This window comes from Lathamus discolor, chromosome 2 (assembly GCF_037157495.1).
Source record: "Lathamus discolor isolate bLatDis1 chromosome 2, bLatDis1.hap1, whole genome shotgun sequence".
NCBI classification, from domain to species: Eukaryota; Metazoa; Chordata; class Aves; order Psittaciformes; family Psittacidae; genus Lathamus; species Lathamus discolor.
Window position 1 is genome coordinate 73,770,828 of NC_088885.1, and position 17,240 is coordinate 73,788,067.

Sequence of the window (17,240 nt, forward strand, 5' to 3'; positions counted from 1 at the left end):
TAACAAAAAATAAAGATTGAAGTAGGAAGTAAGATTAATTGAAAGAGTTTGTCTGAACCATTCATAAAGAGGTTTTCACCCCAGAATTTCTAAGGCTGGAATTCATGCTTAAATTAAGTAATACTGTAAAATCAAGATCTGAACTAGAGCAATTTAGAAGGCTAAAAATGTTTTAACTCTTTTGAAGATCCTTGTATCAACTTTCTTCTACTCATCAGCGGTCCCTAAAGCTCTCAAGAGAGCAAGATCTGACAAGATCCAAAATAGAAAGAAACAGCCTAAAATCAATGAAGTCATGCTGGGGGAGACCTTTTGATAGTACAGATACATCTTTTTCTCGAAAAAGAGAAAACTTCCCTTTAGATAAAATCTCATTTTAATCTGTTGCACGGTACAAAGATCTTTGAGAATATTATAGCCAGGTTCTAGCTTTTATGTATTTTTCAATACATAGGCACAAGTCATTCTCTTATTGGGACTTTCCAATTTTGGTTAAGCTTATATATTGACAATTCTACAATGTCTACAAAACCGCTTACAGCTGCAAATGTCTTAAAAGAAAAACTAAACTTTGAGAGAACAAACGTTACAAGTACCTCCTGGATGTGATTTTTTGTACCATAAGCTATAGAGTTACAAATAAAAAGTTTATTTGGTTTCAAAGATACAAAGAGATTACTAGACGGCTCTCAAATGAAACAAAAAGGCATATTCTTCTATTATGTGATATTCGGTTTATGTATATAAAAGTTTCTTGCTTTTCATTTTAGTCTAATGCATCTCAATCAGCAGACTCCAAACTTTATAAAAACCTCACTCAAGCTCACTTCAATCTCGTGTCTACAACGGCTCACTTTTGCAACTATTTCCATTCAAGTCAGAGGGAATATTTACATGCCTGATTTAACCATTAAAAAAAGTCTTTATATATCTGGGGCCTTAGTCACTTACTGGAGAAAGCTGAGAAGCTACGTGTTACAAGTATTACTCAAAAAAAAAAAATATTAGCAGTCAGCTATAATACTGAGGCACGGCTTAGGAGGTGTCTTCCTTCCAAGAACCTAGCATTGATCACTTCCAAGAGGCTCATACTAACAAACTGATTAGGTTGTCTAAGTCCATCAGTCACACAAATTCACAGAAATATACTCACCTCTAATAGTGTTATTTGACTATGTCTCAATAAACATTCATTAGTGTACATCAGCTTTGTCTAGCAGCTCAGGAAAACACTGCTTCCCCTTTTGAAAGGCAGCAAACTGAAGGGGAAAATTGTAGGGGAAAATTGTAGTAGTTTATGCTTGGCCATGTTGTTTATTCTAGTGGCCATTAAGATCATTCGGTAATCTTGGTTTACAGCCGTTAAGTGAAAAATTGTTTCTAGCAATGGCAAACAAAATTCGTTCCACTGGGACCTCAAGGGAGTCATGACTGCACAACAGACCCTGCATGTAACCAGGATGACAGTCACCCAAAACTGATAGTGAAACCAGAAGAGATTCTCTGAAGAGCGACAAGAAGGGTCAAAGATAAGTGTCAAAGATATGTGAAGAAAATTTAAGTACGCTAGGACTTTTCAGCCTGAAAAAGAGGCAACAGAGCAGTAGGGATCGAGATCTGTATGGTCAGAAGAATCAGAGAAAACTGCTTGTTCCATCTTTAAACAAAGCAGATGTGATTACTCAAATGAAAATACCATGTTAAAATCCAAACAGCAAAGGAAATGGTTCTTCACTAATGTGTAGCTAAATTATTGAACCTGATCTGTCATAACTGTTCCAGATACGCAAATTAACTTTTACACTAATTCAAGGAATAGCAATGCTCAGTGACTTTCTCAATATATTGAAAACAATTTATGATGGAAAATTTCTATGCTGAAATTCTCAATGCCTGGTAAAGTAAAAAAGGCGCACCCCATTACATCCACCCTCTCCTAGTACACTGCCATAGGCATTCATTCTTAGTGTTCAGCACAGGATGCTGTGTCAGGCTAAGGGTTCATTTAGCAAGATACAATCATTCTGATTAGCTACACATCAGGCAGCAACCCTGAATTTACACATTCAAGTGCATATTTGTGATAAAGGGCATTCCTTGTACCACTCAACACAGATTTCACATAGCAAAATAATTATCTCTAACCACATCCTAAATGTAACGTACTACAGTCTCAAAAGAAGTGGGGCTTTTTTTCCAAACTTACCTATGAGGTCTGTAGGCCCAGTCCCCAAATTTTCTCCTCTAATAGTCACTTTCGTCCAGGAGATGCCTTCATTGGGAGAGATACCAGTTACAAGTGGGGGCTGCCGTGCTCGAGACATGATGCCGATTCACTTACTGAAAACCGAGTTGCTTTTATCTGTTCAGTAAGAAACAATAATTTAAAAACAATAATTATATTACATGAAAACTATTTAAGACCTTTGAAGCTGTCCTTCAAAAATGGTAGAGAAACTTTAACATAAATATGGAATGCCACTCAAAACCTTTTTTGCCACAGTCATAAACCAATACAGAATTCCACGCTTCCATTTTTTTAAATTACAGCTCTAGTTCTGAACTGTAAATTAAAAGTATATTCAGAAAAATATTAAACCCTCAAAATTTTTACTGAAACTACATACATACTCTCCAAATCACTTATAACAGAATTAAAATGAGCCTATTCAATCCTGCATTAGAAAGTTATTATTGTGTTCCTTAGTAAGTCTAGAATTGCTAAGCTAAGCACTAGACCATGATTACATATTCGGATGACTTCCCTGTCAAAATCAGACTTACTGGCACAGACAGTCCTATGGGAAGAAGCCCCCAGCACTTATTTGTATAAAAAAAAAAAAAAAAAAATCAACACTTACATAAACTGGGAAAATTAAAACATTACTTACAGACAGTATACTAGCAGAGAACATCAACAAAACATATAACATACTAACATATCAACAAGAATGTACATAAAATTATTGAAGAACCATTTTGGGAAGAGCATTCCTTTGCACCCAAAAAATCATCTCCGTAAAGAAACACCAATATGCTAGGGATTTATGCAGCCTACTTTTAGTTTACTATGCAACTGATCACAGATTCCTATGTCTTATTAGCAGTTTCCTTTGTGCAGCTTTGCAGCTATAAGAAGCAGATGAATATCACCTGAAGCACATTAGTTCCCACCAGCTTCTCCACATTTATAACACTTACTAAACATAGAGCCTGCCTATAGGTATATAGATCCTACAGAAGTGATAAGGCAGGCAAAAAAAATTTTTTTAAGGACTTGCATGGTAATTTTGCATCACCTATTCCACCTCATGACTCCTGAATTCTTCCACTAAGACACAACAACATCCTTAAAATTCCCAGTAAAAAAGACTTATCACCTGGTTTTCTGGAACTTTAGAGTTATCTGTGATCAGCTTCTAATAGGAATTCATACGCATTGGAGAGGTAAGAACCAAAAATAACCTATAGGAAGAAATGTTTCTTTCTAAGAAAATCAAGGAGTGATGAAATAGGTCAGTATTCAAAAACCTTCGGTACAAACATAGAATGCTTTAGTGTACACAATTTTAAAAGTTCAGGTTCGTAAAAAATATGTAGAATATTAGCCAAGCTTCACAGGGCTTCTCTTATTTTTATTTTGGATCAAGGTATGTTGTCTATTTTTACTTGCAAACAGTCAGCTCCATGAAACCCAGAACCTCTGTAAATCATCCCTAACAACAAACTGCAGTAAAGTTGCAGTTCCCAAGCGTCTGCAGTTAGGAAGTACCAGAATTAAGTAAGCTACCTTTGTTTCAGCTGCTTCTGCATACATAAAATACATTTATTGCATCAGCAATACATCATGCTTCTACACAACCTCCCCAGATTTTTCAACATTACTAGAAAAATCTGCCGTAAGGATCAAATAAGCTCACACTGGCCAGTTTTATTTCATGGCCTGAAGTTGGAACACACACTGAAAATGATGGATACCAAGAAAGGCAAGCATAAGAAGGAAGATCTCATGGTGAAAGTAATCAAATACTGCCCCCGGAATGGGATCCTCTATCTATACCACAGATGCATAGCAGGTCTCCTATGAAACTTTACAGTACCTTTTTTCCCCTCTCAGTTTCTGGGTGTCCAACTTCAGAGCTGACAGCCACACCTGTAGTCAGTGTGAAATGTACCCTGGACCCAGGGAATACTGCAAAATCCTCCAAAATATTCAGGTCCTATATAACCACCTCAAATCTACACATACATTTGATCTTAAATGTCTGCTTCTCAGTTTCACATATTTAAAATAGCAATGCTACCACACACTTCAAAAGCTATTTTGAAGACAAATTCATTAATATGGAAGAGGCATTTAGGTGCTCTGAACACCACAGAACTATCAGTATCTTCAGAGAACTTTTGAGACTACCTTTGAAGAGTGTGCAATTAATAAGAGATGCAGATTCCTGTTGAACAAGTAAGAACATAACGTGAGCCTGGGAAGTCTGGTAAGAGCCCATGATAATACACACAATGTGCCTGGAACTAAGGTGGTTTGTTTTGGTTTTCTGGTTTTAACTGGTAAACCTCAATTATTTCTTGACTGGTTAATTTCACCACATTAAAAATTACATATTTTTTAATAAAACATTAATTTTCCAGGTTTTTGCAAGCAAGAAACTGTTGAAAAAGGAATTAAAGTATATAGCATTATGTGGATGCTCTTGTAAGTCTGTATGTAAAATACTGTAACCTTTTTTTTTTACATGAGCCCAACATGAGGCTAGCAAAGCGAGGAGTCAGCAGATGCAGTCCATAATCTCCAGCACTAGAACAGCACTGAAGGAGAGGACTCTTATCAGCTGATAGCCACTTCCAGCTACAAAAGTGAAGGCTGTGCTTTAACAGGCAAAGTCCTCCCTCCTGCTCCTTCATGTCCTACTTGTATCTATTTCCTAGCACTGTTTTCCTCACACACATACACAGAGACAGGCAGCCTCTGCCTCACTTCAAAACTGAGGCCAAGTCCTAGTCCTGCAGCCAAACTATTTCCTGCCCCATCCTGCTGATTTTCCCTCTGACCTCTCATCCAGAAGTTCAAGCAGGCAGGGGAGAGCTGTTAATATCCCAATTATGCTTTCAAATCCAGACACTTTGATAATTCCTCTTCCTTACCTTCTATTCCTGATCCCGAGCCTACTTGTCCAGATAGCCCATCCACACTATTATTAACCCACTTCCTCACCACAGGTGAAAATGATAGTCCTGATCTTCTCTCAAGATACCTAGTCCTGGAATCACAAGTTTTATCCAGGTACATTCAAAGCTACATTGCCACAGCATCACCTGACAAGACAATGAGCAGCACAATAGAAATAAGCTCCCCATTTCCCATTGCTAAACCTAATACTACCTCGACCAATCAGAATCAGAAATTGCAGGGAAAGTTTTCTTTATTCCCATAAAATTACGAGAGGCATATGCACAGAAGCTTAGACTTTTCAGAATTTGAAGTTTCCTCTGGAGTCCTGTGCAAAGAGGATGTTCGAGAAGAATCAGGTGGCTAAGTTTAAGTAGAGCAAGGAGGACAAACTGCATCTGTTCCTCATGATCTTATCTATGTAGTCTTTGCAGCTTTTCTCAGACTCTCAGCAGAGCTCAAAGGTAGACAACAGCTGTAAATAAATTGTTGGGTTATGTACCCACATAGACACCTGATCACTTTCTGCAGGAACCAGCATGTATATAGATACCAGTAAGACTACATAAAATAGCTCTTTTGGCCAAATTTTTCCGAAGAGTCTATGAAAAGTTAATCAGTAACACAGATGTAAAAAAGCCATCTTCAGGAACTCAGTGATAATATAAAGAGAAAAATCTTGAGGAAAACAAGTAAAACAGAAGCTACTTTGGTATTATTTGGTTGACTGTCACTCCCTCCCACCCCCCACAGATGTTATGGCTCCCTTGGATTGTTTCTTTCAAAATACCTAGGCACACAGGTAATTGCCTTGAATCAATACCAAAACTCAAAAGTAATATTACAACATATTTTTCTGGATTTCAGAAATTGGCACTAGATCCCCCTTCATGATGAGCTAAATAAATGTAATAAAAACGCTGAGCCTCCTGAGGTCTAACATTTCTTCTAAAGTATTTCCATACTTACTGCAGAATTGCTTTAAAATACCTCACTGGAATGAGAATACCACAGTAAATCTCAACACATTACAAAGGCACTACAGAACTCTTATTATTTTTAAACGGCAATTGGTTTCATTTATTTCAAAGAGTAAGTGAAGGAACTGTATGGAATCTGCCCTTATTACAACTATCAAACAATTGCCTGGGAGCCTTCATTTTATTTATAGTAGTTCTCCTCCTCCTTATCACGAGCATGTCAATAATTAAAATGACCGAACTGCTTACTGGGAAGCCTAGCCACTATACTACTGTGGCACAAAAGCAAGTTAATATATATATTTAATACAAAGCTAAAAAAAACCCTATTTATTACATTAAAAGGTACAATAAACTAATAGGAGTATTTTTTGCGATTTTATAAATGGCAATAAATTGTATTCTTTACAAATATGTACTATGCATAAAATAAGAAAAATTTAAAAATCAAGTTATTTTTTCCGTGGAGCCAGGCTCACGGGAGTAGTGTTAACAAGACTATTGTTTTACTACGAACGATCATCAACACTAACAGAGTCCCTCCCGTTTACTAAAAACTTCACTTCCTCACAGTATCTCCCCAACAGTTAAACAAGGATGACATCTGACTGCTCCCATGATCTTGCCCATATTATTCTATCATAATTCATATTGTGAAACTGCAAGGAGTTAGAAAGCCTCTGCAAAGACCACCTACTACAAAGCCATCTTAAAAAATGCCCTTCATAAACATCATCTTTGTCTTTACACAAGCTTCTCAAATAAACCGTCCTCTCACAAAGGTTTGGTTAATAAAAAAAAAAAAATCCAGACAATTCTGAGCATTACAAGCTTGCTAAAGAGGGGACATCTTCACTCTTTTATCTTAAAAAAAAAAGCCACTTCAAAAACAAATAATGAAGAAACTAAACACGGCCCAACATAAGGGAAAATAGAAGGCTAGTTACTTTTTCGACTTCTGCAAATCTTCAGTTAGTTTAAAGACAGAGCTCTTTAAAGACAAACCTATTCAAGGTTTGTCTTTAAAGACAAACCTATTCAAGGTTTCCCCATTCAACAGTAAGCAGAGAAAAATAAAGTAAAATGCCAATAGCTACCATACCTGTTCTGTAAAGCAGAGTCCTGTTTACCACTCTGGAAGTACCACCAGAATATTAAATAAGTGAACAACAGAAGTTCAGGATTTAAGGATATTAAATTGGCTGGTAAATTCAAATCCCAGAGGAAAATTACAAACATCATGAACGCATGGAACTTTGGAAAACAAGCACCAACCAGGTGTCACCTCACAAATTTCACTGGTGGAAAAATTAGTAGTTGGAATGTTTTAAAAAGGAATTTCTGACTTCTGAAGCAAAATTGCAAGTTGGTTCCAGTGACAGAATTTTCAATAAAATTAAGGTTTTCAGCAGTACTTTGTCACAGACACTGAACCTAAAGACTCTCTCAGAGAAAGCCGGATTCAAGGTCAACGTAAGTGCGATGGTCATCTAGCAAAGGGAATCTAAGCTGTCAAGAAGAGAGGAATGAAAAGCCTATTTGTCATTGCTGAGAAGGTGCAAGCTACAAGCAAACATGCAAGTCTTCAGGTATCAAATATTTGTTTGCACTCAGATGTATGTGACAGAATACAATTTCAAACATTTTGAGCAGCAGAAATGACCAAAGCATCACCAGTGTTCAAACTGCAGTATACCTCAGAGGATGTTGTTTACTTTTTAAAAAACAAACCACCCAACCTGAAGCTAGTAGAAGGTGAGGTACTCTTCTCACACTAACATCACAGCATTAAATGCTTTACAAATGAACAGATTTATGAAATGCCCTTTTTTTAAACAAACAATAAATACTCAGATTCCAGAACCTAGGTGATGGCCTTTTCACCTTAAGCTACACAAACCTGCGTTTTACTAAATAAATCTAACAATTCGTTTTCACTAGAAAACCCAAAGAGTCCCCCAAGTACAACACACTACGACAGTCAGTAAAGGGACACAGCAAATGACCCCAAGGACAATGACAAAGCAAGAAATTTCTTACATGTTTGTACTCAAAATCTTTACAAAATGATGAAAACCACTATTGCAACCTTTTCTGTACTTTATCTTCCCAACAATATAAATTCAGACAGACAATCTACGTAAACCAAGATTTAAAAGCATCCAGAAAGCAGCACTGTGAAAATAACTGACATTTATTAACCCCTCTGGAGATCTTCAGTGCCCTAGAATTTCCACAGCCTTCAACACTGCATTAATAATACAAAGTCCGTTACTGCAAGCCTGCCAGAAAAGACTGGGAAGTGAATAAGCTAAACAATGCTGAAATTCCAAGTGATATTAAGAATCTATGCATGTTTATTTAAATAATAAAAGAAGACTTATCAATTTAAACAAGTAGTGCTCATAAATCATACATTTGGGGGGAGAAAACCTCTTCAAAACACCACTAAGCTACTTATAATGAAAAGATGAACAAACATAAAAAAAGGGGGTAATTTCACCATCATACAGGAAAAACAAAGCCTCATTTGTCTTGCCCTGTCATATCCGGCATGTTGATTCAAGCCAGTATTAACACTGACAAACATGCTAATCTATAGGACAACATTATGTGCCAAAATCAGTTTCAATTTGGGAAGATGTGCAAGTTTATGATGGAGATGGCAAATGACAAAAAAGGAAAGATGTGGAGTATTAAATGACATAATACAACAGTGTACTCTTTTTAAAAGGTCTCCTGTATATTCTAGTCATGAAGAGTGTACTTGGGAGTTTTAGGGTAGGCAAGAAGTAAGCACAGCAGTTTTACTTTCACAACAGCTGTACTCGCATATTTCCCCAGTTATCTCGGAAGTCCCGCTTTCCTTAACCCAGCAAGGTACATCTTCATGGCTCTGTATCTTGACAAAGTGAAAGCAAAATAATCATAGCACTCAGTGATGCCATTAACATTTCTGAGTCACAAGGGATTAAAAGGCTGGACCCGAGGCAGATAGTGCGGGAGCCCTGGGCAGAGGAGTTCAGCGCCTGTCGCAGCCTGGGCTGCAGCTGCAAGGGATTGACACCGCTAACTGTGGAACCCGGCTCAGGAGAAACTCCGGGCGCAGTTCCGGCATCCGAAATAAATTAAAGTAAACAGTGTTGCTCGCTCTCATCCACCCTGTTAGCAGCCTCTCGGTTGAGCTGGAGACCACACACCCAGACCACACAGCACCAGCTGAACTCACTCGCACGCAACATCTACAAGCTGTCACTCTGGGGAGGTATGAGGAGGAAAAAGGGGGGCAGGAGTGCGAGTGTATGTGTGTATATGTTTAGAAAAGCTGCTTGCTCTCTCCTCCTATCATTACAGCTGGTCATGTTTTGTGTGATTGGGAAGGAGGGAAAGAAGGGAGGGATAAAAAAAGGCCTATAAACCCCACTAAGAAAACATACTGGTCTTGGCCTTTTGTAGTAATGATTTGCACTCCTCCTGTACTAGTTTAGTAGTTGATGAAGGGCTAACAAAGCATCCATTTAACATCAATTAACCTTCTATCTATCACATGTCAAAAAAAGATCTAGACTAATATAAATCCATTTCCTTGTACATATTAAATGACCACATCTTATCAATTATGATGTACAGCATGCCTATATATTGATGGAGTTTTACTCCCAGAATTTTGACACACTATTTATCTGGGGAGAGATTCCCCACAAAGAACAACTAACAGCACAAACGACATTACAGCATCAAAATACTGGATTTTCCCACAAACGTTCCACTGTAAAATGAAGTTTTGTTCCTAAGTATCTTACACCATGAGCAACCTGAAGGAAATTAATGATCCTACATAGAACATTGAGTTTATGATCCATCAGCAAGAATTTAAAATAGCAAACTTGTAAAATAGGTTAAAACAAACATTAATCTGTAATATAGATGAACAGCGACTTTTAAAAGGGGAGAATTCTTTGTTTCTTTCAGCTCAGAAAATCATTTAATATGCCAATTATATCACCTGTTCAAACAGAAAAAGCTGAATAAAACATCTGAAGCATTTAAAAATCTATTTTAGTCAGTCTACTTAAAAAGAAAAAAATACCTTTCCCTCCACTCTGCTACCTCCTGGAACACACCTCCTCCATCAAACTCACCAGCACACGAATTTAATTTAATCCACATACACAGTCTGAACAGCCAGAACCACACAGTCGCATTTCACCATAACTCAGCTCAACATCAATTTACCTAAGTGACAATAACAACCTCCAAGTGCTACTCTTAAACAAAACCACTGATACTATGATAATCCAAATGTCAATATTAGCCTTATAAACCTGGATTAGGATATTTCTGTTGGGAAAAAAATGAAGAAAAAAAATCTAAAAATATTTCACCTTATCAAATACATTTTCAAAAGCATTAGCTTTAAAATTTCATAACTTCAAACTGAAAATAAATAATTCCCTCAACTTATTAATTAGGTCTATATGCTGCTTTATACCAGCTCTTGAATGTTTTTGCTAGTATATTCAATGTTACAACACCTATTCATTACCAAGACTCAAGTTAAAACAATTTAAGTTCTCCGAATGTCTGTTCTGGTCATTCTGTATTAGCTAAAAAAAAAAAAAAAAAAAAAAAAAAAGAGGATAGTGCAGAAAACGTAATTTAATAAAGTCTGAACATAGATGTTTCTCCCCTAAATTTCCACTATTTTCATTATAAATTGCATTACAACTCCCCAGAAATTAAGTCATATACTTGGCTAAAAGCTTCTGTATTTACTACGTGACACATCACTATAACCTAGCAACATTGTGAAGAAAAGCCTTAAACATCCATACATAAACATATATATAGAAAAAAGTCAACTCAGCTTTACAGAAAACCGTATCAGATGGCCATAAAACTCCCATCAATTTCTAAATTCTCACAAAGACCATGCTTTTGTACATCTGTTCCTACCCCCAGCATCCAGCAAAGTCTGCTTCATCTAGAAATCATTCTCTTTATTGTCTCCCAGTATAGTCTTTCAGCCCTCTTTTATTCTAAAGTTATTCATAATTTTCTGTGCATTATTTCAGTTATTAGGAAAATGGCAAAGCACCTTAATACCCTCATCATCCCTCTATCTTAATGTTATTCACAGGCAGAAATTTGAAAACAATACTTCAAGCATCAAAAACTTTCAAATATGTTTATGCAAATGCATTCAGAAAGATCCAGAAGTTCAGAAAAATAAACTGAATAAATCCCAGTGGGATGGAACTTTTTTTCCTAGAGAAAAGAAACAAGACACCACAGACTTTTCCTAAGCCATGTAACTATACACAATATTCTTTATAAAAACACTATATAACCACTGCAATTACACAGTTCACATGGTTGAAGTTTAACTAGGGGGTTTGTAGGTAGGACTGCAACATTAAATTTAACATTTGCCCTGTGACATTTCTGGCAGCTCCTTTCGATTCAAAAAATTCAAAAAAAATTAAAAAATGAGACATGCACTTGTGCTACTGATATTTTGCATTTTTTATGTTCTCTGCCAAACACCTCTTTCTCACAGGGAAGTACTCAAGCCATTCACTATAGCATCTTTCTCTGTGCACATGGCCAAACACATGCTCAAGAGTTTCACTGTCCGAGAGCCTGCACACACAGGTATTTTTCTGACATATTTCAGCCTGCCTCAAACTTCATTTCCACTCATCTGCCTAAAAATCCATCTCATGCATGGAACTATCACGCTTTCATAGTGGTGAAGTTGTATTGTGAGAAACAAGCTCCCCTGCCTCCTACAGTGATGAAAAGGAAACATGAGAAAACCTCATCAGCTATATACCCAGCTCCTTCACTTTTTGCCAAAAAACTAATGTTCAGTTTTCCAGCAAGAAGCAAGGTATATGTTAAAACCACTGTGAGATTTGAAGTGTTACAAGACTCTCAGAATTCTTAAATAGAAAATTAATTGCTTTTACAATGGAGACATTTTTAGAATTATCTCAAAATATCAGTTTAGTTTGTCCTCGATATAAAAGTGGGCATTTAAAAATGAACTTTTACTCAGCATATCCCCAAATCATTAACTACTACAGGCTTTCTGATGAACTTCCAAATACAGGGTATATTGCTTTTCGGTTATCCACGAAGTGAAAGAAATAATACAAATTAAAATCTACCTAAAAATCACTGATTTATATTGCAATATGATCCACAGATACTTTTACACTGTCAGAGTCCCCACTGGCTTCTGCACAATATAGCCCAAATTCTATCTTTGAAAATTAAACCAAAAATCTGGGAACCTGTAGTTCCCTTAAGGTCAAGAGAAAACCAACCCATTAAGGCCTTGGTGTCTCAGAAATTGTGTTTCCCTTAAAAACAAACCAAACAAAATTAGAAAGGAAACATAGGCGTTCACACCTATTACTGAGTTCAATCAGTGTTTTCCACTGAAAATGCTGAACATACGGTCTGCAGATTAATTAGCAACTTCTGTTGTCAAAGAAAGGCTATACAGACCAACTTCCTTTTGAAGAAAAAGCACTAAATACTTCCAAAATAATATAAAAAGTACAACTACAATTGTTCCATAGGAAGAAGGGAGGGTGTTTGACTTAGTGTTGCTTAAAATATTAAATACTTAGTTTACCTTTCCCTGCGCAAAACATAGCAATCATACAATCCTTATCTTGGGGCATTTCTCTCATTACTCAATTTTCTAGGAAAATTGCTTCAACTTCCTTAATTTTTCCAGGACATCACAAGAAACAAGTTCTCCCTCTTGTCCCACCCTCCTCCTCTAACTTTTGAGATTGGGAGAACAATCCAACTGCTTTTGAACTGAAATACTGACAAGAAATCTATAAAATAATTTTCAGGTTAAGGTACAAAATTTTAATCAGCTTTATTTTAAAACTGATACTTTGAGAGCTGTAAACGCAGACTTTTGCTTCCGTGTTCAGCACAAAAGAAGAAACATCTGACACAACCGCACTAAGCATGTGCTGCCTAATCATCCCTCATCCTACAAGCACCTTTACAAACATGATTTCCCCCATTACCAAGCACCATATTTCTCCCCTGGGAAAAGTAATTTGAAAGACAATGTTGCACAGCACAGATTTACAGAATGTAGGTGGTCCAAGGCAGAAGGTCAAAGTTAAGCTGAAGAGCTCACATGTGACTTCTGCTATAAGGTATTAATTTAGCTGTTTTCAGATTTTGAACTTTCAGCATACTTGTAAGTACAGGAGTAGATTCCACTCTTACTGAAAAACTCGCACAGAAAATGAATTCAGTGTAACACGAACAGCCTTCTCAGTATGATTTTCCAGTCCTTCTCTATAATGTGAAGTACTAAAAATTTCTCCTTTGGAAGATTTTCTCTGGCTGTTTGCATAACTAAGAAGTGATACACAGTCATTCAAAATACAGGTAGTTGTCTGGCTGTGCTTCTCAGGCTGCTTTGTCCTGGAGTACCAAACTGTTACTGTAGATTATTTCATGAATACTTCCAATAGCTGTCAGAATCCATGTTTTCAATAAACACCTTTTATATTCAGTCTTCTGTCACCATACCATTGCAATACTTTTTTTTTCAGGTTTTTATAAACAGAACTAAACAGACTCAAAACTTTTGCTTAGTTTCAAGCACAATGCTAAAAAACTTCCTGAATCTGCAGCTAAATTTATCAGTACATGGAATGAAATTGATCAATGATGGTTTAACATAACATCTAAAAGTCTTCATCACTAAAAGATGTCAGTGGCCTCTGCCTTTCTAGTCAACCCACTTATTTTACTTTAATCCAGCTTCACTGTGAAAAGCAGTGTAATAAAAAGCTGACTGTATCAGTGGATACAGTTTCTTCTTAATAGGAAATCAGGAAAACAAGCAGTGGATTACATATCTTAACATCTTCATTGTCTGGTTTTGCCTCAAAAGCTCTCAATAGCTAGAAAAAAATGCTCATTCACAAGAAAACCTACAATTAAAAAAAAAATCTGAATACTATAGATTCAAAACTACTTAGTGTACAGTACCTCTTGTATTGAAGATGAAACAGCTTTCTCCACACAATAACCACCGCTCAAGGGGCAACACGAAAAGTATTTTAAAGATATTTTTTTTTAATTTTTAAGTTCATGACTTAGAACTTTAAGCGGTTTTTAGAATTCATTTGAAATGTCCATTAACTTAGACTGCTATTCAGCACTAATATCTGATCAATTACAGCATTAAAAAAAACCAAACTATCAAGTCTGTAAAAATATTGTAATTTATTGAACCAAGGCCATGAAAACAAAAGATAACTTAACACTTTGTTAAAAAACACCCCCCCCAAAAGAAAAAAAACCCAACCCAAACAAACAAAAAAAACAACAACCAACAAACACCAAAACAAAACCAAACCAGCACAAGTTTGATTGGTAACACGCTTTTAATTAGTTTCACCTCTGACACACACTAAGAAAAGTTACGTTTTCCATACAAAAGCCCCCCTTACCATTACAATATAAATTAATGGTATATTCACTGATAATACTACTCATAGTAGTATCACCAGAATAATTGCATCATGGTTTAAATTATGTTTAAGACAACAGAAATCCCATCTAAGTAAAAACATTGCTGTCCAAGGGTGGGCATAAATCACAAATCTGTAAACTAAAGATGTCCATGGGAAAGAAATCAGCAGCAGGACATGCCTTCTGCTGCTGCTGCTGGGTCAGTGCAAGCTGTGATAAATACTACAGAAACAGAGAACCAAGAATTACAGAGCTTTTCTTCTTCAGGTAAGTAAAAGGTAAAGAAAGGAAACTGACCTGTTTTCCTAAGCCACAAGTTTGTTTGGAGTTTACATTAAAAACCCCCAAACAAATAGAAGTCCTTTGACTGTTTTGACAACTTTATCCAAAGCAAAAACAAAACAAAGTTTACAGTAATGAAATGCACACAGATCACTAAAGGATAAAAGAGACTGTTTACTTATTTTGGGAATTATCAGAAAGCCTGGGAAGTTGAAGTGAGATTACAATTTTAAACTCAACTTTAAAGAATGAATAGATTTAATATTATGTTCTATCAGAGGCAAATGGTTTAGTATTTCACTGGCTCCCAATTCAAAACTTTAAAGCATACGGCTAGAAGCTGTTATTCCACAATTGCAGGAAACTGAAAAATTGGGGGGTGGGAGGGACAGGGAAAGCTGCAGTGTTGAAGGAACATTATTCTGAAAACCAGTAGAACTGGACTAAACTAGAAAACTCAGTCTGGGAAATAGGGTCATCCCCAATTTCAGACATCTACACCCCTTGATATGAATTGCTTTCAGGTTCCTCATTAAGCTATAGGAAAGGCAGGAAGGAAATACACTTGTCATCCAGCTCATGGACTGCAAAACAGCCAAAGTGCAGGAGAAACGTTGAACTGGGTAGGAAGTTAAAAAGAAAAAAAAGTCACAGAGGAAGTGTAACACTTCCAGTTCAATATCCATGAAAGCAACCACCTCTCAGGCTGGGTATGTTGGTTTGACTTGTGCCACATTCTTTTACTAGGGTACTTTCTTATTATACTCGCCTAAATACATGCTCATTTGGGGAATTATCTCCAAAAGTTTATGGTACCACTGAATGCAAAGCTTAAAAACAGTAAAACCAGACCCACAAACAACCAGCTCTTCAGACCTCGCCTCTCCCCTGCTTATTCCCTCTACTCCCCCACCCAGCAGACCCAGACACCAACACTTCACTGAGCTGAACAATTTAATACGGTTCTAGACCAGCCTCGTTTCACCGCGTAACCAAGCGGGCCCAGGAACTCCCCAGAGACCCGCTGCCAGCGCTGAGAAACAAAAGCAAAACCCACCGAGGCACTGCCCTGACAGCTGGTTTGCGGGTCCGGTCCCACCAGCACGGAAAAGTTTAATGCGGCCAAGACACCGCTCTCTCCTACCCAGGCCAGCCTTCGGCAGCCACCCACCCGCCGGCGGGACACCGTGTGCCCCCGAGGATTCACGGCTGACGGGAGCTCCCCTGCTCGCGGCTGGGGGAGAAGGGGAAGGGAGCCGCTGCAGCCGGGAGGTTCCGCCTCCTGCCCTCACCAGGCCGCTCGGCGGGGCCCGATGCCCAGCCGCCATCCTCCCCCAGTCCCCAGCCCCGAGGAGACGAGCGCCGGCCCGTCCCGGCGGCGACACGCCGGTATGAGCGCGCCCCGGCGGCGGGACCGCAGGTACCACCGGGAGGCTGAGAAGGGGCCTCGCACTGCGAAGCGGCGGAAAACCAGCGACATCCCCCTCACCCCAAAGGGCCTTTACCGGCAGCTTCGTCCCCCGGGGTAGGGGCGGGGCCTGGGACGCGACACTCGACCCCGCCCGGCGGGCGAGAGCCTCTACCCCCCCGGGAGCGGAGGAGGAAGAAGGGGGGGACCGAAGGGAGGGGAAAGGAGCCGGCGCTGTCCCGCTGAGAGCCGGCTCCGTGGAGCCCAGCGGAGGAAGAGCGGGGCGGGAGGCCAGACACTGTCACTCACCGGCCGCCGCCGCGTTCGTATCCGGCACCCGGGGCAGCTCCGCTCCCGGCAGCGCCTCCGCGTCCTGCCGGAACAGGCACCTCCAGCCGCTGCCCGAAGAAATCGATGGACCGCGGAGCCATCGAGCGCCGCGCCCAGACCCCTTAAAGGCACCGCCTCCCTCCATGTCGGCGTTAAGCGGGTGGCGGTAATCTCGTGGAAGAGGAGCAAGGGAGAGAAAATCGTAATAGCCATGGAGGACAATAGTAGTGACAACTGATAACAGAACCATCCTCCAGCGCTATACCCCGGTCCCCTCGGGCAGAAACTCACCCAGCCGTGGTGGCAGTGTGGGCACCCACGGGCTGTGGTGTGAGGGGGGGCTGGGAGTGCTTGGAAGGGTGATGGAGAAAAGGCCAGGGCGGTGACAGCAGGAGCTAGTAATGCACGCCATGGAATCAACTAGGTTTAAAAAGACCATTAAGGTCATCAAGGCTATCTGTTACCCCAGGACTGCCAAGTTACCCCTCCTTTTCCGATGAAAAAGTAAATGTGTTTCTTAGCAAACCTG

General features: G+C 38.8%; 1 protein-coding gene across 1 annotated transcript in view; it reads right to left on the reverse strand.

Moving 5' to 3' along the window:
- EXOC2 (exocyst complex component 2) overlaps window positions 1–16,785 on the reverse strand; it is a 125,936-nt gene extending 109,151 nt beyond the window's left edge. Inside the window, exons 1-2 of the mRNA XM_065667465.1 lie at window positions 16,691–16,785; window positions 2,207–2,362 (exon numbers count right to left, since the gene is read on the reverse strand). Of these exons, the coding sequence (XP_065523537.1) occupies window positions 2,207–2,324 (118 nt within the window). The 5' untranslated portion in view covers window positions 2,325–2,362; window positions 16,691–16,785. The remainder of the gene's footprint in view (window positions 1–2,206; window positions 2,363–16,690) is intronic.
- Between the last annotated feature and the right edge of the window lie 455 nt (window positions 16,786–17,240).